A 27984-nucleotide genomic window follows, 5' to 3' on the forward strand; every position below is an offset into this window, starting at 1 on the left:
TTTACATTCCTGCCATAAATATACAAGAATGCTGCTTTTTCTACAATGTGTGGTCAGGCTTCTGAATTTTAACCGGTCTGATAGGTGAGAAATGGTATCTCAGTGTAGGTTAAATTTACATTTCTCTAGTTATGAGTTAGATTGAAAATAATTTTGTATGTTTATTTAAAAAAAAAAATTTTAATGTTTATTTTTGAGAGACAGAGATAGAGCACAAGCAGGGGAGGGACAGAGAGAGAGAGGGAGACACAACAGAATCTGAAGCAGGCTCCAGGCTCCGAGCGGTCAGCACAGAGCCAGACGCAGGGCTTGAACTCACAAACTGTATGTATGTATAATATGCATATATATATATATATGTATATATAAAAATTCATTCCCTCCTAGGGGTGTAATATATGAGCCATAATTCTTTGTCTGTTTTTCTTTATGGGAAATTAATGACTTTATGAGAATTGGGGTAGTTCAAGGTACAGTTTAAGTTGTAGTTCATTCACACTGGAGGTTTGCCATGTCAGGCCCTTTGTTAGGCACTGAGGAGGCATTGTGGAACAAAAGCTCAGTATTTTGTAGGTTACCATTTAGTAGAAGGCATTAAAAAGAGATTGAAATTTAAAACTGTGCCAGGTGCTATGGAGGAGACATACATATGCTATGGGATTAATAAAAGACACTTGGGTTAGCCTAGGTGATCAGAAAGGTTTTAGGAGAGCTTTTTCAGGCATTGTGAAACTGCGCTTTTTTGGGATTCAGACTTACCATTTTTATTATTAATGCTTTATTAGAACCATTTGCCCAACTGAGCTACTTAGGTACCTCTAAACAAACTCTAGTATGGTCAGAATTGAACTAAGATTGGATAGAGGGAAAACAAATAGACACTTTCTAGATTGTTTGGGTTTGGGTAGAACTAATTTTCTTTGAAAACTATCATTTTAATCTTGTAGAATGTTGATGGTGAATATTATAGCATTTTGCCATTCACTATCTTTTTCAGTTTTGAGTTTTTTGTTCTTTAGAGATTGATTTTAATCATTTTAAATTACTTAGGTAAGAGTGGTATTTTATCATTTCAATGTAATGATTGTTACATGAACTATGGATGAGAAGGTTAGCACTAATGCAAAATTTAAACTGAAACAGATACCGTAATCTTGGTAATAATGACATGTTCAAGTGAAGTGTCATGATAAGCAAAGTGAAAAATACTACTTTATCGAAATGAAATGCACAAAGTGTGTTTATGTTTGAAAGGGTATCTTAATTTATAGTCTGTAGACAAGGAATTTAGTAATTTAATTCAATAGAGAAGACTCCATCTTTAACTATGGTTGTAAAAGTAGAGCTGTTTTCTCCTGTGAGGATTAATGTTACATTTTTCAGACTTGGTTTAGTAATAATAATAATATATCCTCAAATATAGTTTATTGTAATTAAGTTAGATTGGTTGAAAGAAATCCATAATTTAGTTTTCAATAAAATTTGATAATCCTTTCTGCTAACAGTTGCTTATGTTTTGAATTGACTTCCAGTTATTATAGTGTCTCATACTGGTCGGCTCCTAAAGCAAACAAGGAGGAATACATTTTCTTTTTTGACAGTTGGTTGCATTTTAGAGCAGAGAATCCCAGGGAGCAAGCTGTATTAGTAGTTAGTCTAATAGATAACTGCCCACTGAGCTCTAGTTAGCAGTCCTTGACATTACTCTGAAAGGAAAATGAATTTATTTATTTATTTATTTATTTATTTATTTTTAATGTTTATTTATTTTTGAGAGAGAGAGACAAGAGTGTGAGCAGGGGAGGTGCAGAGAGAGAAGGAGACACAGAATCTGAATGAAGCAGGTTCCAGGCTCTGAGCTGTCAGCACAGAGCCCAGTGCAGGGCTCGAACTCATGGACTGCGAGTTCATGACCTGAGCTGAAGTTGGACACTCAACTGACTGAGCCACCCAGGCGCCCCTGGAAAATGAATTTAATAGGAATTTTACCTCATTTTTTTTTCAGACACTGGCCAAAAGAAGACCTTAGACAAGAAAGATGGGAGACGAATGTCTTTTCAGAAACCTAAAGGAACTATTGAGTATACTGTAAGTTACTTTTTTAAAAAAGCTGATTTGTCTTTGTAAGAGTGTTACCTAAGACATTCTTTGTTTATACTGAAATAAAAGTTGTTAAATTGCCTTATTTCAAAAATCGTGTTTTAATAACTTTTATTAATAATAATGTTTAAGATCTTAATTGTATTTTAGGGTTTTTTTTTCCTTAAAGAGAAATTTTATTGAGTGTGATAAAAGACAGTTATTCCAGCAAATTTAATTTAGTGTAGATGGTAATTTACAGGGAGTCAAAGGTCCTGTGTTCTAATAATTTTTATTAGATTAGGCCTTTAGGAAAATATTTACTCTTTGAGAAATGTGATCTTCATTATATTCCCAACAGTGTTAATGATAATGAAAAGGGCAGATAGAATACTTAAAAGATAAGTTGGTATTTATCTTCCAGAATAACCTCTCACATGATGATTATTTGCACTGATTTATAGCTAAGTTTCTTTAGCTTTGAAATGGAACTTGTTTTTGTGTTCTTAAAATGACCTTCAAAATCTCCCTGCAGTCAGCTTTTTACATTTCTGGTTACCAAGGAAAACTGAAGTGAGAAGTCAACTTTAGTCTGTGGTGTAATGCTCATTGGCTTGTGTGTAAATGTTGTTTATTTAGCTAATGTTAATAATGTTATATGCCAATTATTTTAGCTGACCTTAATTTTGTGTTACTGTTTGTGTTTTTCTAATATGTTATAACTGTATTAAGAAAGTAGAAATTTTAAACAATTTCTGTATTTGCATCATCATGAAACCTTCCAGTCTTGGTTCGAATCTTAATATTTTCCACGAATCCTTAAAATTGAAGAAATTATCAAAAACTTAGAGTTACACTTTATTTCTATATATTGCATAATTGATGATTTGAGACTTTAAGTATTTTTAAAAAGTTCAGAAGCAGGTATTTAGGGTAGAAGTACTTTTACCATTGAAAGAATCTCTTCTTAAAGCATATTATAAACTTCAGTGTGCTTGTACCTTCTCTGCACGATTGAGAAATGGAGAAAATAGGTTCAAATAGTAAAATAATGGGTTATGTAATTTGATGTATTTGTTAGTGTTTATTCAGGCATAAGATTATAGGCATGAGACATACGATGTTATCTATACATGTAATTGTGTGATTGTGAAGAATTGTGAAAGTTTAGTTTGTTTTTAATTTTAGGAGTTTACCATTCTTTTCTTGTAATTCAATAAAACTTGTGTTATCTGTAGCAAAGTTAAATTTAACTTAAGAACCATTATTTTGTGGGGGGAGGTTAATTGAAACTTGAAATTATATTTTGTCTTAACATTATATGTGACCTTTTGGAAATAATCAAGTATTAACCAGAAAAGTTATAAAACATCCTTTTGCAGGTCTTTGTTTAGACTTTTTCCCCTTGTTTTTTAAGTCCTTTGTTTATTCCCTATGCCATATCCTAGAAGAAAGAAATGTATTTCTAAAACTAAGATTTTATTATCTTATATTCTATTCTTGTTATAGTTTTATAAAATTTTCATATAGCATCTTTATATAAAATATATGACATGATTTTTATATTTAGGAAAATGTATTTCTCCCTATATTTCTCTTAAAATAAAACTTTTAATATAATGTACTCTCAAAATTTGTTCTGAAATATTTATGATATAGCTTAAATACATTTTAAACCACCTAAATGTATTATATATTAATCATTGCATCGTAGCTTTAAAATTAAAGTCATGCATATGTATATGTGTGTATATATTTGCATATACACACACGTACATACTGTTTTTCATTGTGAAATCACTTTAAGTAGGAATCCAAAGTAGACCGTGAAAATGCTATACATTATCATTTTATTCCTAGTTAACTTAATATTTGTATACCTTTATCATGAAAGAGCCTTTTCCAAGGTCACTAATAATTTTCTTATTATCAAACTCTGGCCTTTTCTTTGTTGCTTTTTGCCCATTGTTCCTTCTGATTTTATTTTTTTCCGTTTTAAGTTATTTTCAGTGAGGATCTGGGAATGGATAATTAGACAATGTCTGAAAGTCTTCACTGCACCCTCATTCCTGGGAGTTCACCAGTCTGTTAATTATCAGGCTGAGAGTTCTTTTCTCACACAACACTTTCCGTATTGTAATCCAGTGTCCTATGTCCCTCTGTTGCCTTTTTATTCATTTTTAGGCAGTCGTCTTGTTTTAAGATTGTTTTTGGAGTTTCCTTTTTTTTCATTACAGTTCTGCAGTGCTACTGTGATAAGTCTAGATTCAGACATATTTTTACTTCAGTGTGTGTCTTCAGTCTAAGGAGTATGCCATTCATAATTCTGAAAGATGGTCACCCATCTTTTTTTTTTTTTATTTATTATATCTCCCTTTTTTTTTTCTCTGTGCTTGAAACTAATTGCACTACATTTTGCTTTCATCATGCTTCATTGCCCTGGTATTCTTGCTGTTATTTTGACTGTATCTTCCATCTCTTACTGGCTATTTCTGCTCTTCTTGATTCCAAATGTAAGTGGTCCCATGTTTCTTTTCACTTTTCCACTTACAGATTCCATTACCTGGAGATCTTAAGGAATTTAAAACTGTGTGGAGTGAGAACCCCAATTTTTTCTATTCCTGCCTTTCTACATGCATGTATTTCCCACTGTCACTTTATACTTAACGCACTGTAGGAAACCTCTCACCAATTTCTCCATCCTTGCCCAATGCTCCATTTTCTTGTTTCCATTTCCCTTCAGTTTGTTATTCGTCCAGGTTGGAATTTTGGGATTCAACATCAATTGCTTATTACCATTCGCACCCCTGACCTGCTACTACTGTTACTACCACCACCACCATTGCAACCTCATTCAATCCATGAGCGGTTTCGTGAGTCTTAGTTGGAAACCTTATAAACCTTAATCTCGTCCTTTACATTTTTTATTACTTTCAACCTCATTTACTGTAGTGTTAAATTGGTTTTTCTTCTCTTATCTCATTAGTCCTAGACCTGTTGCTACTTGGGCCATGTAGCTTCTTCGCTTTATAATTACTGATGATTTTTGGGGCGCCTGGGTGGCGCAGTCGGTTAAGCGTCCGAATTCAGCCAGGTCACGATCTCGCGGTCCGTGAGTTCGAGCCCCGCGTCAGGCTCTGGGCTGATGGCTCAGAGCCTGGAGCCTGTTTCCGATTCTGAGTCTCCCTCTCTCTCTGCCCCTCCCCCGTTCATGCTCTGTCTCTCTCTGTCCCAAAAATAAATAAACGTTGAAAAAAAAATTAAAAAAAAAATAATTATTGATGATTTTTATTACATTCATCATCCCATCTAAAAGGATCATTGTATGGATAAAATGTGATTATATGAAAGTACTTTGTAAACTTACAGATGTTACTGCAAAATATAATTTGTTTACAGAGACCTGCCTATATCATCTCAATAGGTTAAGTGATAGGTCATCTCATTACATAGTTGAGAACGTTTGCACAGAAGGAAGCAGAACTAGTTTATTATCCAATGTATTTGTCACAGATTTGGTTTTATATAAACATTAAAGAAAAAAATACATGCTATTTTTTTTTTACATTATATACCTAGCTACTTTTCCTAACTTTCAAAGTTTTCTACAGCCTAATTCTAAATGCCCTTCCAATCTCAGCCTTTTTTAGAATTAACTCTAGTAACTCACCTTCCTGAAATCTTAAACTCAATAGTGTTCTCTGGGTGGTTTAGGGGGAAGAAATAGTATCGCACAAAAGTGTTTTGTACTTTTCTGTCTCCTAACCGTGTCAGTCCTATTCTCTTCGCTTTGAATGTTCTTTCCTTCTCTCTACTTCTCAAATTCCTATTCCTTCTTCAAAATCTAGCTTTTAAATCTTTTTAATAAAGTCTTCCTTGGACAATTTGTAGCAAATGTGTTGCACTATCTATACTCGGAACTTCTGTTATATTTGTTTCATTTAAATTGCTCTTCATCTTTCTTGAAACCTTTTTTGTCTTTCTTATTTTTCAACTATGTTGTAAATCCCTTGTGCACTAATACCACTTAGTTACGCTTAATTTTATCCTATAGAGCTCTTATAATGCCTTATGTATAGAGGACTCCAAAGGCATATACTGACTGATCAAATGACTTTTTCTTTCAGGATAATTGGCAAAATCCCATGACTTAAAATATACTAAGTCAATCATTGAAATATACTAATGATTTAGAAGTAGATTGCTAAATTTTGGTTCAAATATTATCTAATTTGCATATTTAAATGGCAGAATATAAACATAAAGGTATAATATTTCCAGTTTAATATAAACATATAGATACAGTATTTTCAGTTTAATACAAACATTCTTGGCTAAAATAAAATTTGTTATGTTTCTAGGTTCCATATGTGTTAGAAACTATTTAAAGGAATAGTACATTTTTAAAGCCTTTGTGAAATAAAAATCATTTGTGTTTTGTAAGTTATATTGTGTGTTTTGAAATTACTTGCAGTAGAGGCCCACATATAATTATGATATACTGTGATTAAAGCATACACACTGTATCATAATAGGTACAAGCCATCTGCTAACAAAACACAAAATTTCTCAAGTTATCCTATATCTAAAGATGGAAAATACCACTTGTTAATCAAATGTGAGTTTGGTCCACAGACATATTAATGGTATTAAACATCAGGTTGCAGCTTTTCTGTTTTAACAGATTCAAATAATTTATTTTTTCTTTTAAACAGGTTGAATCAAGGGATTCTTTGAATAGTATAGCCCTGAAATTTGATACAACGCCCAACGAACTTGTTCAATTAAATAAGTTATTCTCCCGAGCAGTTGTTACTGGACAGGTATCTTTTTTTTAATGATTGGTACTTAGAAGCATTAAGTAGTAAGACAGAAATTATCCATTGAAGTATAGTTAATAATATGGAAATTTTAGGAATAATTTTATGCATGTTTTGAACAATCATATTGGCTCTAGAAGAGAAAATTGTCATTTGTTGCATATTAATTTTTTTAATACAAATTGAAAATAATTGTGAATTATCTTACTAAAATACTCAAAGCAATAGCATGTACATGATAAAAACCTCAAAAATTTTTAAAGGTAAGTTATCCCATCTTCGACTTCTAGTTTCCTTTTCTAGAAGCAACCACATTTACAGTTTGTATACTCTTCCAGAAGCCCTTCTGTCTCTTTTTTTCTTTTTGTCTCAATTTAACTTTGATTCTTAGAAAATATTTAAGTGTGGCTTCACCTCAGACTTTTTCATGTGTAGGTAGTGTTGCACTATATTGACATATTAACAAGATACAGTAACTTTACACCGTTTCAGCTCTTTTGTTATTATAAACATTGATGTGGAGAACAATCTCGCTCTTTTTTATATATGCAGGAGTTTCTGTAAAGTCCTAGAAGTAAAATTGATGAGTTAAATGATACATGCATTTTAAATTTTGTTAGCTGTTACCAAATTGTCCTGTAAGAGGAACACCCATAGTATATGATAATTATTGTTTCCCTACCCTGTCTTTGACACTATTTATTATCAAACTTGTCTAAATAGAATATAAATGTCTTTTTTTGTGTTGTTAGAATTATTGTAATAAATATTCTTTAAATCTGAATATTTTTATTTTCTGTTTATTGGTGAAGGTCGTTAATGGTACTTGCCTGTAGAACACCATTCAGTTGTTAATATTTCAGTTTGAGTGAATCTTCATTTGAATGTTTTCTTGCAGGTTTTATATGTTCCTGATCCTGAATATGTCTCCAGTGTTGAGAGCTCTCCATCTCTAAGTCCCATAAGTCCTCTGTCACCAACATCTTCCGAGGCTGAATTTGATAAGGCCACTGTAAGTGTCCCTACTTTTCAAAGATAACTATGAAGAAATCTCACTGTATGTATGTATGTATGTATATATATATATATATATATATATATATCTTCGTTGTTTTTTATTCTACTTTGACTATGGTTAAAACTAAAGTTTACCTTTTTATTCTGTTACATAACAGTTGTTTTTTTTGTTTTGTTTTGTTTTTTTTGTTACATAACAGGTTTTAAAGGGAACATTCTTATTAAACCAAACAGCTTAAATTATCTCACTGTTGTTATTGGTGGTAGTCCAAAGATATTCATCAACTCTCTCTTATAAATGCCATATAATAATTTAAAGAAGGAGTTTTACCTGACATACATGACAATTTCATGATAGGAAGTCCATGCCCAATTAATTTTTATTTCAGTTTTCTGTCACTGTTTTTATTTACCTAGAACACTTGAGTTTATTTTTGACACACTGCCTTTTAAAAAATAATTTATCAGGGCAGCTGTGTGGTTCCGTCAGTTAAGCATCTGACTCTTGATTTCTCACGGTTCGTGAGATTGAGCCCCACATCCAAAGCAGGCTCTGTGAGCACAGAGCCTACTCAGGATTCTCTCTCTTACTCTCTCTTTGTCTCTCACCGACACATGTGCACTCTCTAAAAAATAAACAGTTTTAAATAATTTATCATCTTGGGGTGCCTGGGTGGCTCAGTCAGTTGGGCGTCCAACTTCAGCTCAGGTCATGAACTCGCATCCTGAGTGGCTCTGTGCCGACAGCTCAGACCTGGAGCCTGCTTCAGATTCTGTGTCTCCCACTCTCTCTCTCTCTGCCCCTTCCCTAATCATGCTGTGTCTCTCTCTGTCTCTCAAAAATGAATAAATGTTAAAAAAATATATAAATAATTTATCATTTAATCATTCTTCTAAGTATTCTTAGCAATTAATAGTGGATTGATTTACCTAGCATTTTCTTTTTCTTTTTTTTTTTTTTTTTTTAATTTTTTTTTTCAACATTTATTTATTTTTGGGACAGAGAGAGGCAGAGCATGAATGGGGGAGGGGCAGAGAGAGAGGGAGACACAGAATCGGAAACAGGCTCCAGGTTCTGAGCCATCAGCCCAGAGCCTGACGCGGGGCTCGAACTCACGGACCGTGAGATCGTGACCTGGCTGAAGTCGGACGCTTAACCGACTGCGCCACCCAGGCGCCCCTACCTAGCATTTTCAAGGAATGTTCTATATAAGTTACATTTTACAAATGAATTTTAAAGGACCAAATGGTATTTAATAATTTTGATTAAAATCTCTCTGAAAGGAATTATATTTTTGTGCCTTTTTTTTGTAAATTCATACTAATCATGACTTCCCATTTTCATGATGGCTTAAAGATTATGGTTATATATAAAAGGCTATTCGTATATTAAATGCCTAAATTCCTGTGGGAGATTTTTTGGTGTTGCCTTGCCTGCTTTAGGAGACATCCTTTTTTTCTCTGCCCAGTTTGCACTCACAGTTTAAGATACCAAATGACCTATGAGTAAGAAAATACAAATTATTAATGTTAATTTGCCTACAAATTATTAGACATTGGTTTCTAACCTCTGTTGTTAAACTAGTTGCACTTCTTTCTTGGAATACCTTGCCCAGGGACTGTGTGTGTGTGTGTGTGTGTGTGTGAGAGAGAGAGAGAGAGAAGTGGGGTCATTTTCAAATATGTATTTGTTGGATATCTTATTTATATAAATATGACAGCACTGTACTTTAGAATGCAGTCACATGAAAGGAATATATTCTATTTTTCACTGTTGATGAATGTGGAAGTCAGGTTCTAATGAGTAGGTATTGCTGGACTAAATGATCTAAGAATATGTTTTTGAACATAGCCATGCTATTTTCCCATAAGACTTACAAAGAGCTGGACTCACAAGGAGTGCAGCAACAAAGGAGATGTAGCGTTAGGTTAATTTACCTTCTTTTTCAAAGCCTAAAGCGAAATTGTGGAAACAACTGTAGCATCGTGCCTGACGAAAAGTCTATGGGGTCCTTTTCTGTCCCTCATCCTTAACCTGAATCTTCCTACCAACTGACTTTCTTGAAAGGCACAAGATCAGAAAGAAGAGAATGCTGAAACTCAAGGGAGCAACAAGGCCAGGCCTTCTCCTGTGTGAAATGCTCTCTTCCTCACTTTTGCCATGCTAGTGAAATAGAGGGAGAGAATAAAAAGGCATATGAATGACCTTTTAATCTGTAGTGACTCAACTGCTGTCAAAGATGCCCAGAAAGTATCCTCTAATATAACTGGTCATAATGAATAAGTTCTTTCTCTCTAGGATGGATCCAGGAAGGAGTTAAGAAACATTGAGTTCTTGAAGTTTTCCCTATTGATTATAGGCAATAGTTAGAAATAATTATTTTGAACGGCAATTTCATAAACTGTATTTTTTTACCTAGAAATATGTTAATTACTTGACTCCCAAGATAATATTCCTATGTAACTTTCTATATATTTCAAGTATTTATAGCTCTGTATTATAATCATTGGATTTATGTCTGCCATTCTAAGTCCCTTGGAAGCAAGGATCTTACGTTTTATTAGATACAACTCATTTAGTATTATTGTCACATGTTTTTCCCAGAAATTGTCAGTTTATATTTCTAATAATCACCTGTAGCTTTCTGAATGTTCAGCTGTTTAGTGGCTTACGAATGAAGCTAAAATGATAGGTTCCTGGCTTTGTTAGTATAAAGGATCTCAGTGGGTTTTTTGAATAATTATCACATAAAAATATTATCTTTGAGAATTTCCAGGGTCAAACAATTTTCTCACATTTTTTTTTTCTTCACATATTGGTGAAGAAACATGAAAAGAGGTGGAACCAATGTTAAGTGTAAATAAAAAATAAATAGCTAAAATTTACCGTGTGTCAGTAAGTATTGTCATTTATTCCCAACCTCAACTTGGCCTGGCTGGTTTTTTTGTTTTTTTGTTTTTTTTTTTTTTCTTCTGGACCGATTCTGCATCCTTTTCTATCCTCTTTTGGGCTTTAGACTATATCAGCAGGCTCCCTAGACCTGCTTTTCCTGGTTTTGGTTTTTCGAGAACATTGGCAGAAGATAAGACGAAAGGAGTGAGAAAGGGGCATATTTATTCTCCTAGCTCCCTCCCTACAAGGTCACTTCAGAGTGGCTGCATTCTCTAACCTCTCATCTCATCAGACAACCCTTTCCACAGATCCCTCTGTAGGTATCTGTTTCTCCCCTTAACCTTTTTAGGCCTATGGATGATAGGGAAGCCTCTGTTATTCATATACACTGCATAATACTTTTGTAAATAGTTCCATTTTTAAACTCTCTAAATTAACTCAAGTTGATACGCCACCAGCTTCTTCTGGTACCTGACCAATAACAGTGTTTATTTTACATATAAGGAAACTGAGGGAGAGATGTTAAGTAATTTGTGTCTAAGGTCCTTCAGTTAGCTAGTAGCTGAGTTAGGATTCCAAACCAAGTAGTCTGATCCAGAGCTCATATTCTTTATTACCACTTTATAGCTGGAATATCAAAATGTGTAATATTTAATCATATTGTACAAAAAAAGATGACCATAAGTCAACCTTTTCGGTTCACTTGGTCTAGCAATGCTTTGCTTTTTGCACATTTGAATATTTGGGGCAATGATTGAGGCTCAGTAGATAGATGTTTATACTCTGTACTTTTAAGGACCTTTCTATCCCTAGTGGCTAAAACAGAATTGCACAAAGAAACTTCACAAAGCCCTGATGAGCTTCCAACTCACTGCATTAAGAATCAGAATCTGGTGGCGCCTGGGTGGCGCAGTCGGTTAAGCGTCCGACTTCAGCCAGGTCACGATCTCGTGGTCCGTGAGTTCGAGCCCCGCATCAGGCTCTGGGCTGATGGCTCAGAGCCTGGAGCCTGTTTCCGATTCTGTGTCTCCCTCTCTCTCTGCTCCTCCCCCGTCCATGCTCTGTCTCTCTCTGTCCCAAAAATAAATAAACGTTGAAAAAAAAAAATTAAAAAAAAAAAAAAAAGAATCAGAATCTGTAAATACCAGTCAAAACCAGCTGCACATAGATACTGATCATTTGGGTAATGTACATGTATGTAAGTTATTATGAGATCTAATTACAATTCCTCTGGATGTTGCTTTTTTTTTTTTTTTAAAGAAATGTACTCTTATGTGCTATACTTTGAACATTTACTAAGCCAATCTATATATTCTTTTTAATAGGATTGCATTGACAAATCGGGATTGCTATAGATACAGAATTTGAGACTTTGAGGGAACCTAACAGATCATGTTCAATGAGATGTATCTTCATATAAGGAAAGCATTTGACAGTGTTTCTTGATTATAGTTTTTGTGAATGATATGGTTACATAGTAGGTAATGTTGTCAGCTGGATTTGGCAGTCACTGAACAACCATAAATTTGTTGATAGTTTTGTGCCAGCCTGCAAGGGGCTTTCCAATGGCTCTGGAATTGGCTTTTTTCCCCCGGTGCACATGTATCAGTTGTTCAGAAGAATATTTGAAAGGGAAGGTGTATAGTATTGCAGTTAAGCTTACTAGTTCATGTGTTGACAAGTTGGGTTTACATATTAGCTTCATCTTACTTATTGGGAAAGTTACTGAACTTGGTTAACCATAAGTTTCCTTTAAAATTAAGGTAATAGTATATACCCATATCAATGATTTGAAGATTAAATGGCTCATATAGCCATTAAATGTAACAAATAATCATAAATATCCAATATTATTACTAATATCCCTTTTTCAATGAGTGTAAATTTGATTAGTTTGTATCACAAAATAAAAAGATTGAGAACTTTGTCAATGGATATTAATGATTGAATAGTGTTATGCAGCTGTTAAAATCTAATTCTATTTTAGGTTTTCAAAAATGTAATCATAACATATTAAACATAGTTATTTTGCAGCATTCTGTACGATCTTCCTTCAAAAAATGTATGTCGAGTATCTGTCCAAATGGTAGAGATTTCACCCCAGCATATTAGGAGAGAGATATGAAATTCAAAAAGGGAATCTAAAATTTTATCCTCATATAGACTTAAGGAGTTAAATCCATTTATTGAAGCGGAAAAAGTAATGTTAAAATTTGAGAGTGCTTTTCAAGTATTTAAGAGTCTTTGAGATTGAAGAGGAGGCTATTTTTTCAAAAGGCCAAGTCAAACCTATTGGGTATTAGTTACGAAGTGCCTAATTTTAGCCCAAACTTCTGAAGAACCTTGCTGCTATGAAAACTGTTCTACAAGACACTGTGCGTTAATTCAGGAAGTGTAAAGTGCCTCTGGAGGTATTTAAAACAAAGAATAAGGAACATTTGTCTAGCCTTCCTACATCGTACACAGTGTTGAACTTTGGGAGGAACCATGAGTTCTAAGGAGTCTCTGAACTTGGATATAGACAATTTTAACTGAAATATATTTTTTAAATTAAGACTATAAGTAGCAAACTGTAGGGTAGCACTGTGCATGCCTGTGTCCCCAATACAATTCACAGATATTTTCAAATCACTTTAGTGTTATAGATATTGGAAATATTGTTTATAGCCATCTAGTTCAAAATTGTAATTATCAGCGTCGACACTAGGTTTTATTATTTCATGTTTAATAAGGAAGCATTTATGTATCAATTATGTATACATAACTATTATGTTAAAAATACATATCCAGTCTTAAAAATGTTTTGATAATTGTGTTTCAATATAATTGTTTTTCTTTGTAGTCCTATATTTTAAGCATTGAAAAAAACATTCTGAAAAGAAGGCCCTTAGGTAGGCTTCACTATGAGAATGGTCCGTGGCACTAAAAGAGTTAAGAATCTGTGATCTAATTACTTAATATTACTTTATAATACTAATACCTTGTAGAATGGCATTGATAAACTCTTTGTAGCTTAAGATTTTAAAAGGCTCTTAAGATTTTAAAAGATTTTAAAAGATTTAAAAGATTTTGGTTTTGGCTGAGTTCCTATGTATCACAGACAAGCACTCCCATTTTTTTTTTTCTGCTCCCAACACCTGAGGGATATATTAAATGGTCTCAGGAACAACTGAATGTGTGCGTGCGTGCGTGTGTGTGTGGTATGAAGGTACAAGGGATGTAGTTTTCCTACATTTTCCAGATGATTCATAAATATATAACCCATTAAGAAATCATTGAAAATGTAAGTTTAAGCTGTGAGAAACCTTTACTGAATGTGAAAACAGTGCTGTTCTTTCTTGTATATTTTTTTTAAATGAGAATATTTTGAGCTAACCTCCAAAATGTGATGAGAATTAGGGAAAGCTATTCATTTGGCTTTTATAATGTGCTAATTTGTATTTAGTTTTCTGAAGTGCCTTTATTTATTTTTTTAAAGAATCCTGATGTAGTCCACCCAAAAGAAGCAACTCCCTTATCTACTCTTACTGGTATTCGACCTGCACGAGTTGTATCTTCAACTTCTGAGGAGGAAGAAGCATTTACTGAGAAATTTCTTAAAATTAATTGCAAATATATTACCAGTGGCAAGGTAAGAATTTTTAATCATGCTTTATTACTGAAATATCACGATTTGACATTTACATTTTAAATTATTGACATCAACTGCTTGAATATTTTAAAAAGATACTGGTGGAAATACTTTATATGGACTTTGCTTATAACTAACTTAGAATCTGGTGGTCCTTTGCAGTTGTTAAAGGCAATGGGATATAAATTTACTATAATAAATTACCCCTAATTTGCTATTGATAGAATATTTCAAAAAGCTGATATAAAATGACCATTTCTGGGCGCTGTTCGGAGTGATAACTCTTGCAAACTTGGTATAGCACACAAAAAGAAGATAACTACTGTTTATTCAATACTTACTGTATGCCAGAAAGTATATGAGATGTTTTAGTTATTTCCTCAACTCAAAATAATCCTATGAAATGGGTGGTTCTATTCATTCTTCACAGGAAAAAAACAAACAAACAAACAAACTTTCAGGAAAGGTTAACGTCCAAGGTAAGGTTTCTCTGTCATGGCGTGAATTCAAACCCAGCGTGAATGTTTCATCTGCCACACCTTGCTGCTTTTGTATGCAAAGAACTTCTAGTGTGCAGAGGGAGTATAGTAAAATAACAGAATTGGAGAATAAACTCCAGATATTACTTAGAAAGTAACTATAGTATGTTATTAACTTTAGAAGCCACACATGGTTTTCTTTTTCTCTCAACTTTAAAGATGTTTCTTTCAGACCTCCTGTTTTCTGTCTTGCACTATTTCTGAAGACAACTCTAACACAATTTTTATATTTGGTGTTGTGTACAACATAGATAATTTTCTTTGGTTGCATTTAAAATAGTCTCTTCAAGGGCGCCTGGGTGGCTCAGTCTGTTAAGCATCCGACTTTGGTTCAGGTCATGATCTCACTGTTGGTGAGTTCAAGCCCCGCCTCAGGCTCTGTGCTGACAGATTGGAGCTCAGAGCCTGGAGCCTGCTTCGGATTCTGTGTCTGCCTCTCTCTCTGCCCTCCCCCACTCGCACTCTGTCTCTCTCTCAAAAATAAATAAACATTAAAAAATCTTTTAGGGGCGCCTGGGTGGCGCAGTCGGTTAAGCGTCCGGCTTCAACCAGGTCACGATCTCGCGGTCCATGAGTTCGAGCCCCGCGTCAGGCTCTGGGCTGATGGCTCAGAGCCTGGAGCCTGTTTCCGATTCTGTGTCTCCCTCTCTCTCTGCCCCTCCCCCGTTCATGCTCTGTCTCTCTCTGTCCCAAAAATAAATAAACGTTGAAAAAAAAAATTAAAAAAAAAAAATCTTTTAAATAAAATAGTCTCTTCATCACTGATTTTGAGCAATTGGTTTATGGTGTGCCTTGGTGTATTTTTCTGTTTGTTTTGCTGAGGGTTCATTCAGCTTCTTGAATCTGTGCATTTATAGTTTCCATCAGATTTGGAAAATTTGGGACCATATTCAATTTTTTTTTCTCCATCCGCTCCTCTTCTTTGGAAATTCCAATTATGCATACTTTAGGCTGTTTGATGTTATGTCTTAGAGCTCACTGATACTCTGTTCTTTTTTCTTTTTCTCTATTTTTTGAACAGTTTTAATTGCTATACCTTTAAGTTCACTTAATGTTTTTTCTGCCATGTCTAGTTTGCTTTTAATTCTTTTGAGCATATTTTTCATCTCTGTAAGTTCAAACTGGCTCTCATATCTTCCTTCTCCATAACTACCATGCTCAATCTACCTTATTTATTCTTGAATATATGGAATATAGTTACAATAGTTACTTTAATGTCTTTCTGTGAATTATTTTCTCTCTCACTTCTGGATTTGTTTCTGTTAATTGACTTTTCTCATTGTGATGAGTCACTTTTTTCTTTTTGTTTACATGCCTAGTAATTTTTAACTGGATATCAGATATAAATTTTATTTTCTTGGGTGCCAGATATTTTTATATTTATCTACCTATTTTTGTGCTGTTTTCTGTGACTCAGTTGTCTTTTGGAAACAGCTTGATCATATCATGACTTGTTTTAAGTTTTGTTGGGCAGAACCAAAGCAACTATAGCTAGTTTTACCCTTTACTGAGACAATTCCCTTCTGAGTTTTCTGGGGCCCTGTAAATTACATGTTTTTTTGCTGTGGTTATTAAGAACACAAACTGTACCTTTCTCTGTTGTCTCTGTGAATTGCTTCCTCTGCTTCTTTTGAGTGTTGCTTCTTTTCTCATCCTGGGATAGTTGCCATATACATAGGTAGCATTCAGTGCTCAGCTAGAAACTTGAAAGAAGACCTTCTGTGGACCTTCAAAGCATTCTCAATGGGAAGGGCTCATCTCTCCTTTCCTTTCTCTGCCTCTGGCCTGGAAACTCTCCAGTCAGTATGCTGCGGCATTTGTAGAGTTCATCCTTATTTGTTTTCCCTTATTCACATGGCACTCCCCAGCATTCTAGTAGCTGCACATAGTCCTTTCATGTAGTGTGTGTGTGTGTGTGTGTGTGTGTGTGTGTGTGTGTGTGTATGGTTTTAGTAGTTTTAGGCAGAATTAGTTCTTGACTAGAAGCAGAATTTCAGCTGTAAGTGTTTGAATAACATTTTTATTCAAGTATCAAAGCAAAGATAAAGTCATTATCAGAGTTAGGAACAACCTGCAGCCTGGTGTTCTTGGAACCTAATCACTTGCTGGAGGCTGGCTCTTCCTATAGGTTTACTGTAGTAAAGGTTATTTATGTAAAAATTGTGGAAATTTATCAACAATAATTATAATAGTTAAATTAGAGTGGACTTAAGACTGAAAAAAAAGATGGGTACAAGCGTTTAGTCTGCTGGGATGGTTTCCCACATCATAGTTTTTTATCTTCTAGTATATACAGAAATATTATAGTGTAAGTGGTAACTTTTACAGACAGACTTTATTTTCTCCATGGAAGATTAGTCTGGTAATTGCACATAAAGGATTGACAGTTGTTAATACTAAAGAGAAATCTGTGATTAAAATTTCTGAAGGTCATGTGGATTAAGAAGATATTTTAATTTGAAACCTCTGACTGTAACATGTTCTTGCTCCTGATAATATATGCAGATTTATGAAACAGTATTAAAAAGAATGAAGGGGGAATGCTTAACTATGAGTTTATGATTTCAAACTTGATCTTGGGTTAGATGAATTTCAGTGAGATTTCAAACTTGGTCTTGGGTTAGATGAGTTTGAATATAATTTCAAACTTGGTCTTGGGTTAGATGAATTTGAGCAGTTACTTTCTCAAAAGGTTTTTGTGACTTTTATGTTGAAGTAGTGTTTCTCATGGCCAACTCTTGATTTGGGGGAGTAACATCTGACACAATACCTCAGAGTCCTACCTAGAGTCAGAGGAAGAGAAGCTTGAAGAATATGTTAGCACATCCTTCAATAGCAGCAAATAAGGGCGAATTCCTGGGAATTCACATTACCAGGTTGATCAGTCTAGTGTTAAGAGGCAGGGCTTTAAGCCTCTTCTAATCCAAGAAGTAGAAGCATAGTTTTTGAGAGGCTTTACACATGATTTCTGTAGTTATACTACTAAGAGTAGCAGTATTCTAGAATTAATAGGTATACTGAATTAAAGCATAACCATTAATACTGGGCCTTTTCTGTCACATACCTAATAATCATTGTCTTTGCAAAAAAAAAAAAAAAGTGAAAGTGTGTAATGTTTTGCCAGTGAACCTGATATTATGCCATTATTTAAAACTAATGCTTACTTGAAATTTATGAAATCAAGGATGACCTGATGTTTTTCCAAAAACTTGGTGTTTGCTTTCCTTAATTCTTACTGATCTTGATTTTACTTCTCAAATAACAAGTTTATACAGGGCAAGATAGAGTAAGGAAGATAGAAGATCGGAAATCTAAGATTTTTACATTGTATATACTCTTTATTATCTATTGCGTAGGTTATCTGTGGCAATGTAAATGTCACTACAACATACTTTACCATTACTCTTTGACTTCTGTTGGCGTATGATCCAGGAATATAGACTGATATATATGAATCTATTTAAAATACCGTTCAAAATATGATTAGGCCATGGATTATATAAAGTTACTCCCTACTTAGGTGGTCCCTGGTCTGAACTAAAACAAATGCTGTTTAGAGTTTTAGATCGATTCTTTTTTTGCCACCAAAACCCACCAAAATGCCTGCAAACACATATGCTTCTTTCCAATATTGCATGTAGCTACTACAAATAATAAGTATGTTTTATTATCTTGAACCATCCGCAATAACTTTTTTCCACTTACAGTTGGGTGACCATTTTAGGTAGAGTTTTCTGCTTTTAGTCTTTTATTTGATCATTTTTAATGGTAGTGTCTGTCATAACTTAAGTTTTATGTTTTTAAAGTTAAGCCAGGTAAAAGGTAAAAAGGTAAGCCAGAGCTGAATATGGACTTTGAAGGATGATATGATACCAATCAAGCGGGATTTGAGTTTTTCTTCTCCTTAATAGCTTCAGAAGAAAAGATAAGACAACTTTGAAGTAACTACTTAGTTTATTTTTAGAATTCTGTCTGGCTTTACACTTTTATACTTAAGGAATATGGTAATAGATAGGAGTTAAAATGGGATTAAGGAATATTTAGCACATTTGGAGTGACTGTAGTTTATACTCGAATGTGGAAGGATTTTAGTAAAAAGCACAGACTGCCTGGATTTTTAATCTTGATTCCTCTGCTTTTCAGTTAGCCATGTTATTTATTACTTAGGATAAGTTGTCTAGCCTCTCAACAACCTTAATTTTCCCATCAGTATAATCATCTCATAGCTATGATTATGAAGATCAAATAGACAATGATTTATATAAAGCGTGATACATACAGAGCTTTCAATAAGTATTAGCTAATATTAGTGGGATCGGCTTCCTATGGATTTTAATTTGCTCATTTTTAAGTTGAGAGGTTGGACTCTTCGTATTTATATTGCTATTTATTAAATGTATTTGAAATTTCATAGTTTTTTGTGATTAAATTAAAATGATTACTATGCCTATTCTTACAGATGAAGAAACTTTGCATGCCCCAAGTCAAATAGCTAGGCAGTAACAGAGGCAAGTTGAAACAGAGACTTTTTTTAAAGAATATTTTAAAGAGATTATGCTATTTTTCCCTTGTATTGTATTGAATCATCAACACATAATTTATTAAACCTGCATTGTGTATATGAAACTATATTTGGTACCTCTAGTGAGGGAACAACACAGGAAGCAGAATGTAAATTAGTGTAAAACGTATAAAATGTTTTCATGAGAGTGTCATAGTGCTTGAATGTACTACTTTTATATATAACAGAAGGCCTAATTTCAGAAGAAAATTAGTAAAAACAGCTAGACTACTTTGTGAAAATTTAAGCTTTGACGATTAAATGTTATTGTCTTTTTTCATCTTAGGGCACAGTCAGTGGTGTGCTGCTGGTTACACCAAATAATATAATGTTTGATCCACATAAAACTGACCCTTTGGTTCAAGAGAATGGCTGTGAGGAATATGGCATCATGTGTCCAATGGAAGAGGTGATGTCAGCTGCAATGTACAAAGAAATTTTGGATAGCAAAATAAAGGAATCTTTACCCATGTAAGATTGGTATTTATTCTCTTTTGTGATTTTATTACATCTAGATAGTTGGCCCTTGTCGAATACTCTTTAGTATTTTTTTTATTATAACTGCTTTTCATTTTGTCAATAATGAAAAAGTATACATAGTATTGAAAAGATTATTCTTAACACACCTTAAACAATTAGGAATTGTTTTAGGTTTATATTTGTATATTTTGTCAGAGAACTGGATGTTTAAAGTAACCTATAAACCTCATTTAATTTAGTGTTTACCAGCTCTTTTTATAAAGACACAGAATTTTAAATTATTTCTGTGACTAATATAAGGTAATACAAGTGAACTAGTGTAGCTTTCAGATTTTTCTTACAAGAGCCTGAAGAGTCCAGTGTGGGATATGGGGGAGATCACATGAGCATCATTCTTCCTCAGTTAATCTTGAAAGAGTTAACCTTGGAATATACTGGTCAAAGGATTTGTAGGATTCAAATAACATAGGTATAAGACTGCAACTCAGCACAGCCTTTGAAAGTGACGTGCTTGACCACAGGAATGACCAGAGATAAAAAGGAGGAATAAGAAATAAAAGGGGAAGAAGACAGTATACCACAAAAGGAAGGAGAAGAAGAAAGGAAGAAAATTGATATGTAACAAAAGAACACCCTCTATTCTTCCATACATACTGTGTCAACCATTTAAAAATGGCTTCACTTTAACTGAGCCAAAGATAAATCCTTTATTAGCCCACAGGGATGTGGATCATTGTTCTAAAATTAACTTGTGTGGTACAGAACTGCTTAGCTAGGAAAGGAGCAAATTATTTTTGTTTCTGAGGCAGAGTACATGAGTTGTTAGGATACCTGTGGTAGAATAAAATCCCTTATTCAAGAAGTGTCCATTATACTTTCCATACAATAGATAGTATTTTGGCTTGGTAAACTCCTCTGTAGAGGTGCAGATAATTCCTAGAATATCCTCTAGTTATTTTTGTAGATCATCATCCAAAGTCACTTTGAGCAAGTAAGTATTGTTGAAGTGGGTGGAGGGATGAGACAAAGATAAAGGAGTAAAGGATTCAGTTAAAAGAAAAAACAAGATTATATATGAATGCATATATTGTCAGTCACGGTTGAGATTTTTATTATGATTCTTTGGGATTCTCTTATGCTGAATGATCTGTAAGTATTCCACCAGGATGATGTAGAGCTCCTCTTTTTTGCAGATCGCTATTTTATAATTTAGAATGTCACCTGGAAAGACCATACATTTGGTCCAAACATTTAAAAAATTCCTCCAAAAAGAAGTGTCTTTTCAGTTCTTGCCTTATAAATTAATTAAAAACATTATTTGGCAGCAAATCAGATAAATAAAGCAAGTAGTTTTGCAGAGTAATGTCATGTGTAGCAAAACTGACTTATAAGATTTGATTGATTTTCTTCCATCTTCTGCTTGGGAAGTTGATTTCAAAGGTACTGTTCTGGAACCGTGTTAAGCAGAAGCAGCATCATTGACAGAAATAAATATTTAGTCTTTTAGCATATTAACTGTGAAGGTTTTACAGCCTTTATTCAAACATAGATTCTCTTACATTTATTAATTTTGTCTCTTACCTAAGGGTCTTAGTAAGCATCCGACTTCACCTCAGGTCATGATCTCACAGTTTGTGGGTTCGAGCCCTGCGTCAGGCTCTGTGCTGACAGCTCAGAGCCTGGAGCCTGTTTCAAATTCTGTGTCTTGTTCTCTCTCTTTGCCCCTCCCCTGTTCATGCTCTGCCTCTGTCTTAAAAAATAAATAAACATTAAAAAAAATTTTTTAAAGTAAATGTTCATATACAGTTTCTCAGAATTTTGCCTTTTGCCAAGTTCCAAGACCCTATATATGCAATTTGAATGGATCACCAGTAGATGCCACTATTACATTTTTAATAGCACAAATCACATGCTTTTGTCTCCTAAGGTGAATCAGATCTAAGGGAGGGAGAGAGATATATGAATTGTAATTCAACTAACACCTTTTTAAAAAATACATTTTACCTATTCTAGTTATAAAAATTGTACATACTTCTATGAAATTTGAAAAATATCAAAAAAGAATAAAAGTATTATCCAGCTTCACCATCCAGAGACAGCCAGTTATTTTTGTTTCAGCTTACATTCCTGTTTTTTTTTTCTATTCTTAAACAAATGTTCGTGGTTTCTCCACTCAGAACTACTATAATTTCCATTTGTCACAAACTGCTTTTAACCATCATTTTGAATTTCTGACTTTTATTTCATGTTTTATATAGATGTTTATACTACCTCCTTCTAGAACTTAAACTATCTAACTTTGAACATTAGTGCTCATATCTACAAATGCCATTAAATATGGAAGTATTAATAGAATATAAACCATTCACATATCTAGTATCTGAACCTTTAGATGAACAAGTTTTCTCTGAATTAAGAGTGGTTTCTGGTAGCCTGAAGAATTCCAGTAAGTACTGCCTCAGTTCTATTCCAGTTGGTCTTCAGCTTTGCATTTGAGCCTAATATTTTAGTGCAATCTCTATTCAAATAGATTACAAATATCTATGTAAATAAATAAGCACTGGGTGTTCATGTATCCATGTGGGTAATATCAATGTATTTTTTTCTTTATCAAGACATGTAAAATTTTAATCAAAATTTTATCTAAGCTAATTTTCCATATTCCATTAATGAATAATTTTTAGTGTAGAATTATAGCTTCACCCAAAAGTTACATCTTCAACCTCTTTTCAGGTAGATGAATTCAATTTGGAAATCTTACATTGATGTTTCCCAGATCTTAGATTATTGCAAAAGCTTGACTTAATTATTTGGCCTATCCATATAAATCAAATTTTGATACGCTATTAAGTGATATATCCCTTTTAGAGAAACCTTTTTAGTACTAATTGAGTGTTAAGTTTGTGGGAAATAAAACCCTGCAACTTAAAAAGTAATAACTTTTAATTTTGTTTATTAACAGAGAGATAGATCAGTTATCAGGAAGGGATTTCTGCCATTTAAAGAAAATGACAAGAAGTAATACTGATGAAATAGACTCAAGAACCCGTGATGCAGGTAATGATAGTGCCAGCACTGCTCCCAGGAGCACTGAGGAGTCTCTTTCTGAAGATGTGTTCACAGAATCGGAACTCTCTCCTATACGAGAGGAGCTTGTCTCTTCGGATGAGCTTCGACAAGATAAATCATCTGGTGCGTCATCAGAATCTGTGCAAACTGTCAATCAAAGTGGTGGAGAATGTTTAACAGCCATATCAGAGTCTTCTTCTACTGATCACTTAAAATCTGATTCCGGACATTCTACAAATGAAGTTGGGACTTCTTCTCTTAAAACAGAGTTAAATAATCTTGAAAAGGCCATTAAGGAAGGAGATCAGGCTACAGATAATTTTCAAGAGATCTCAGGCTCTAAAGAACAAAGCACAAGTATAAAAGGAAATGCAGACCAGGATTTTCTTAATGAGAATTCACTACATCAGGAAGAGGGTGAAAAAGAAAGGATATCTTTTGGGGAAGCAGCAGATTTTAAACAAAAGCAAACTGTCAACAAAGGAAAACAAGGAAAGGAACCAAATCTGGACTCCGAGGCAGAGGTAGAAGAACTCCGGAAACTCTGGAAAACCCATACTATGCAACAGACTAAGCAGCAAAGGGAAAATATTCAACAGGTGTCACAAAAAGAAATTAAGCATAAAATAGCAACTGCTGATATAGAAGGTAAGTGTTAAGGAATATATAAAGTTAATTCATCTTACTGCATATTGTCTTCCTCCTTCCTCACGGACTAAAAAGCTGCTGTATCATAGGCCACTCTGAAGGACAATCTAGTGGCCCTTGACTGCTACTTTTCTCCAGGGGTAAGTATATGGTGTCTAGTTCCTAGTCTTGTCTTTCCTTATCCCATGGCGGATTATACACATAATGAGCATCTTTTCCACCATGTGTACACCCTCCTGACTGTGTTCTATCTTTAAACAATTAATTTCTTGAAAATGCACACAAGTTCTGGAATACCTTTGATTTCTCCATTTCTCTTAGTTCTTGGTATGTTACCTCATTAAAAGGCCTTTTTTCATTGCACATAAAATAATGTAATTGCAGTTTGTAATTGTAATAGTGTAATTGCCAAAGTTTGTAATTGTACCTTTTTTTAAAAAAGCGCAATTAGACGTACAAGTTTATTTCTGAAATTATTCCAAGTATCTGGAAGTCCATCATTGTCTGATTAAACATTTCCCTTTATAAGGCACCAAGAATAATAAATTAAAATGCCATTTCTCTTTCTGTTTGGTTTTTAGTAGTTTACTTAGTGAAAGTTATAGTAGTAGACCATGTTGTTTTCTAATGTGCACTGCTTCCACTTAATACATAATGGGGTGTACTTCAGGGAACCTAGCCAGCATTTCTGATATTCTGGCAGAATATTCTAATCAATCCAATTTACATATGAAATTATAAAACTTAAATTCAGTAATTTATTGCTGAAATAAAGTTTACCGTAGTAACCATTTTTAAGTGTAAATTTTAGTGGCATTAAGTACCTTCATGTTGTACAGTCATCACCGCTAGCCATTTCCAGAACTTTATCATCTTTCCAAACAGAAAAGGTATCCTGCACCCATGAAGTAGTAACTCCTCATTCTCCCCTCACCTCCTGGCAACCACCATTCTACTTTTTGTCTCTGTGAACTTCTGTCTATATATGAGGCAACTCATATAAGTGGAGTCATGACAATATTTGTTCTTCTGTATGTGGCTTATTACCCCTAGCACAGTGACTTTTAAGTTTTATCTTTGGTGTGGCATGTATGAAAATTTGCTTCTTTTTAAAGCTGAATAATACTCTATTATGCAGTTGACCCTTGAACAACATGGGTTGGAACTGTGCAGGTCCCCTTATACATGATTTTTTTTTTTTATTACAGTACAATACTGTAAATGTATTTTTTCTTATGATTTTCTTTTCTTTTTTCTTTTTTTTTTTTTAATATTTATTTATTTTTGAGAGAGAGTGTGTGAGTCGGGGAGGGGCAGAGAGAGAGGGAGACACAGAATCTGAAGCAGGCTCCAGGCTCTGAGCTGTCTGCCCAGAGCCTGATGCGGGGTTCGAACTTGTGGAACCATGAGATCATGACCTGAGCCAAAGTCAGTCACTTAACCAACTGAGCCACCCAGCCACCTCATGATTTTCTTTTTTTAAAGTTTATTTTGAGAAAGAGAGCACACAAGCAGGGGAGGGGCAGGGAGAGAGAGAGAGACAGAGACAGAGGGAGAGAGGGAATATGAATCCCAAGCAAGCTCCCCACTGTCAGCGCGGAGCCAATGCAGGGCTTGAACTCAAACTGTGAGATCATGACCTGAGCCGAAATCAAGTCAGATGCTTAATGCACCCATGTACCCGTTAGGATTTTCTTAACATTTTCTTTTCTCTAGCTTACTTTATTGTAAGAATACAGAATATAATACATATAACATACAAAACCTGTGTGAATCAAGTGTTTATATTATTGGTAAAGCTTCCAGTCAACAGTAGGCTATTAGTAGTTAAGTTTTGGGTGAGTCAAACGTTTATATGCAGATTTTTTACTGTGTTGGGGGTTGGTGTCCCTAACCTTGTCTCATTCAAGGGCTAACTATACATAACACATTGTTTTTATGTATTCATTTGTTAATGTACATTTGGGTTGTTTCCACCTTTTGGCCATTGTGAATAATGCTGCTCTGAACATTAGTGTACAAATATCTGCTCAGATCCCTCTTTTCCATTTTTTTTGATATATACCCAACAGTAGATTAGCTGGATCCTATGGTATTTCTCTGTTTAATTTTTTGAGGAACGCCCAAACTGTTTTCACAATGGCTGCACATTTTATATTTCCGCCAGCAATACATGAGAGTTTGGTTCAGTTTTTAAAATACGTACTGAATTTTCTTTGCACCATCTTTTTTAGATATCCTAATGATCTAAAGATTGTATTCAGTAGATGTTAAAGAATTAATTTGCTCAAATAAAATTCTATAAAAGATTGAATATGAATAGTTCCTTTGTAATACCTTTTTCCTTATTCAGAACTAATGTTCATTAAAGAACATTTGACAAGTATAGGAAATTTTTAGAAAATTGATAAAAATTACCTGAAATTCATCAATGAAATACTCATTGTTAACAATTGTTACATTTATTTTTGATTTTTGGTGTGTATGTGTGTACGCACACACGTTTAAATACACATGTATACGATTTTGATATTTGTAGGTATCTATACATAGATATTTTTTATATAAAATCAGGATGATAGTGTTGTATCCTTTGTTTACTTAATATTTTGTGTCATGAATAATTTCCCAAGTCATTATAGTTTTTGAAAATATGGTTTTTAATGGCCCTATATTTTAACAACTTCCATATTAACACATTCAGTTGTTATTAACAATTCATGTTATTTCCTGTCTTTGATATTTGTAAAGAATGCTGGTGTGAATATCTTTATTTGATATCCTTGTGTCTTACGGTTTTCTTATATTTTGAAACCTTTGAAAAAGATAAAGTGAGGGATTCTGTTTAACCTAATGTGGTAGATTACTTTCATTTTAGTGGGGTTTTTGGGTGTGGGATATGATGTTAAGTAGCTAGAAGTTCTGTCATAGGGAAATAATCCAGGTTTCTAATTTTTAGTGACTTTTTAATATAGCATGATTTAATAGGTACACAGCTGTGGAATATATTTGTGGGGAAAATGGTAAAGGTTCACTCTTTTAATCAGATGCAAATATTGGGGCTCATATAGATTATGCACCTTTTGCAGTATTGTACAGAAGAAAGCCATGACTAGTATCCAGCTCTCCTGACTGTAAACTGCTTATTCTTCCATAGTATGCCAGCTTCGGAAACATCATGTCCAAAATCCTGAATTCATTCATAGTGTCAGACCCTCAGTGTACCTTACATCAGCATCTCTATTTGGGAAGTTAGAGATAATTCAGGCTTAATAAACTGTCCAGATGGCTGAGTCCAGCATATTTTTGACTGTTATATCCTACTTTCATATATATGTAAAAGCTTCAGAAACTTTTTTTAGTAAATTTTTGTTTATTACAACTATATGAAAAGTAAACCTTTTAAAGTTCTGCAAATATTTTTAGATATTCTAGAAGGTTGATAGAGAACATGCAGAAAATTATGTTTGTGCATATAATTACTTTAATATGGTTGTTCCACACAAAAATTTAATAGAAGAGTTGCTGAAACTTTCACATTTTTTCTTAATGCGCTTAGACATAATTTCAGTTCATTACTTGGGTGCTAGTTCATTGGTCTGGTTGTACCTGTCACTTTACCTTTGGAAGAAAATAAAAGTTCCTTAAGAAAATTCATCTAAGTAAGTGTCAGTAAATTAAAATTTTATTCTATATTTGTTAGAAGTTTGGAGATAAACATCACTTTATCTGAATTTTTTAAGCATGGTATATGAGAATGGAATGAATTCTGTTTGTATCTCATTTCTAGGTTCTGCACTTTTAAAAGAAAAGAGAAGGCATCGATTGCATAAGTTCTTATGTCTCAGAGTTGGAAAACCAATGAGGAAAACATTTGTTTCTCAAGCAAGTGCAACAATGCAACAGTATGCACAGAGAGATAAGAAACACGAATATTGGTTTGCTGTGCCACAAGAAAGGTAAAAAACAAAAACATTATTGAGACTGCTTGAATTAAAATTATCTTACATATCACTTAACACCAGTAGAAAAGTACTTTTAAAAACTTGACATCAAATCTTTTAAAAATAATTTAACTCCTATTTTGTGTTTTTTAATTTACCCCCCCCTTTTTTTTTTCCTAACATGGGTTTTATTTTTTTTTTTATTTATATATGAAATTTATTGTCAAATTGGTTTCCATACAACACCCAGTGCTCATCCCAAAAGGTGCCCTCCTCAGTACCCATCACCCACCCTCTCCTCCC

The 27984-nt window shown here is 33.8% G+C and overlaps 1 protein-coding gene across 12 annotated transcripts in view; it reads left to right on the forward strand.

The window, feature by feature from the left end:
* The window catches only part of OXR1 (oxidation resistance 1), a 464297-nt gene that overhangs the window by 392857 nt on the left and 43456 nt on the right, over positions 1–27984 (forward strand). For all 12 annotated transcript variants that reach the window (XM_040494233.1, XM_040494235.1, XM_040494232.1 and 9 more), the window contains 7 exons: positions 2006–2088; positions 6795–6902; positions 7798–7911; positions 14288–14440; positions 19827–20011; positions 22983–23737; positions 27528–27696. In XM_040494233.1, the coding sequence (XP_040350167.1) occupies positions 2006–2088; positions 6795–6902; positions 7798–7911; positions 14288–14440; positions 19827–20011; positions 22983–23737; positions 27528–27696 (1567 nt within the window). The remainder of the gene's footprint in view (positions 1–2005; positions 2089–6794; positions 6903–7797; positions 7912–14287; positions 14441–19826; positions 20012–22982; positions 23738–27527; positions 27697–27984) is intronic.

This window comes from Herpailurus yagouaroundi, unplaced genomic scaffold, assembly GCF_014898765.1.
Source record: "Herpailurus yagouaroundi ecotype Mexico unplaced genomic scaffold, PumYag 186, whole genome shotgun sequence".
Classification (NCBI taxonomy): Eukaryota; Metazoa; Chordata; class Mammalia; order Carnivora; family Felidae; genus Herpailurus; species Herpailurus yagouaroundi.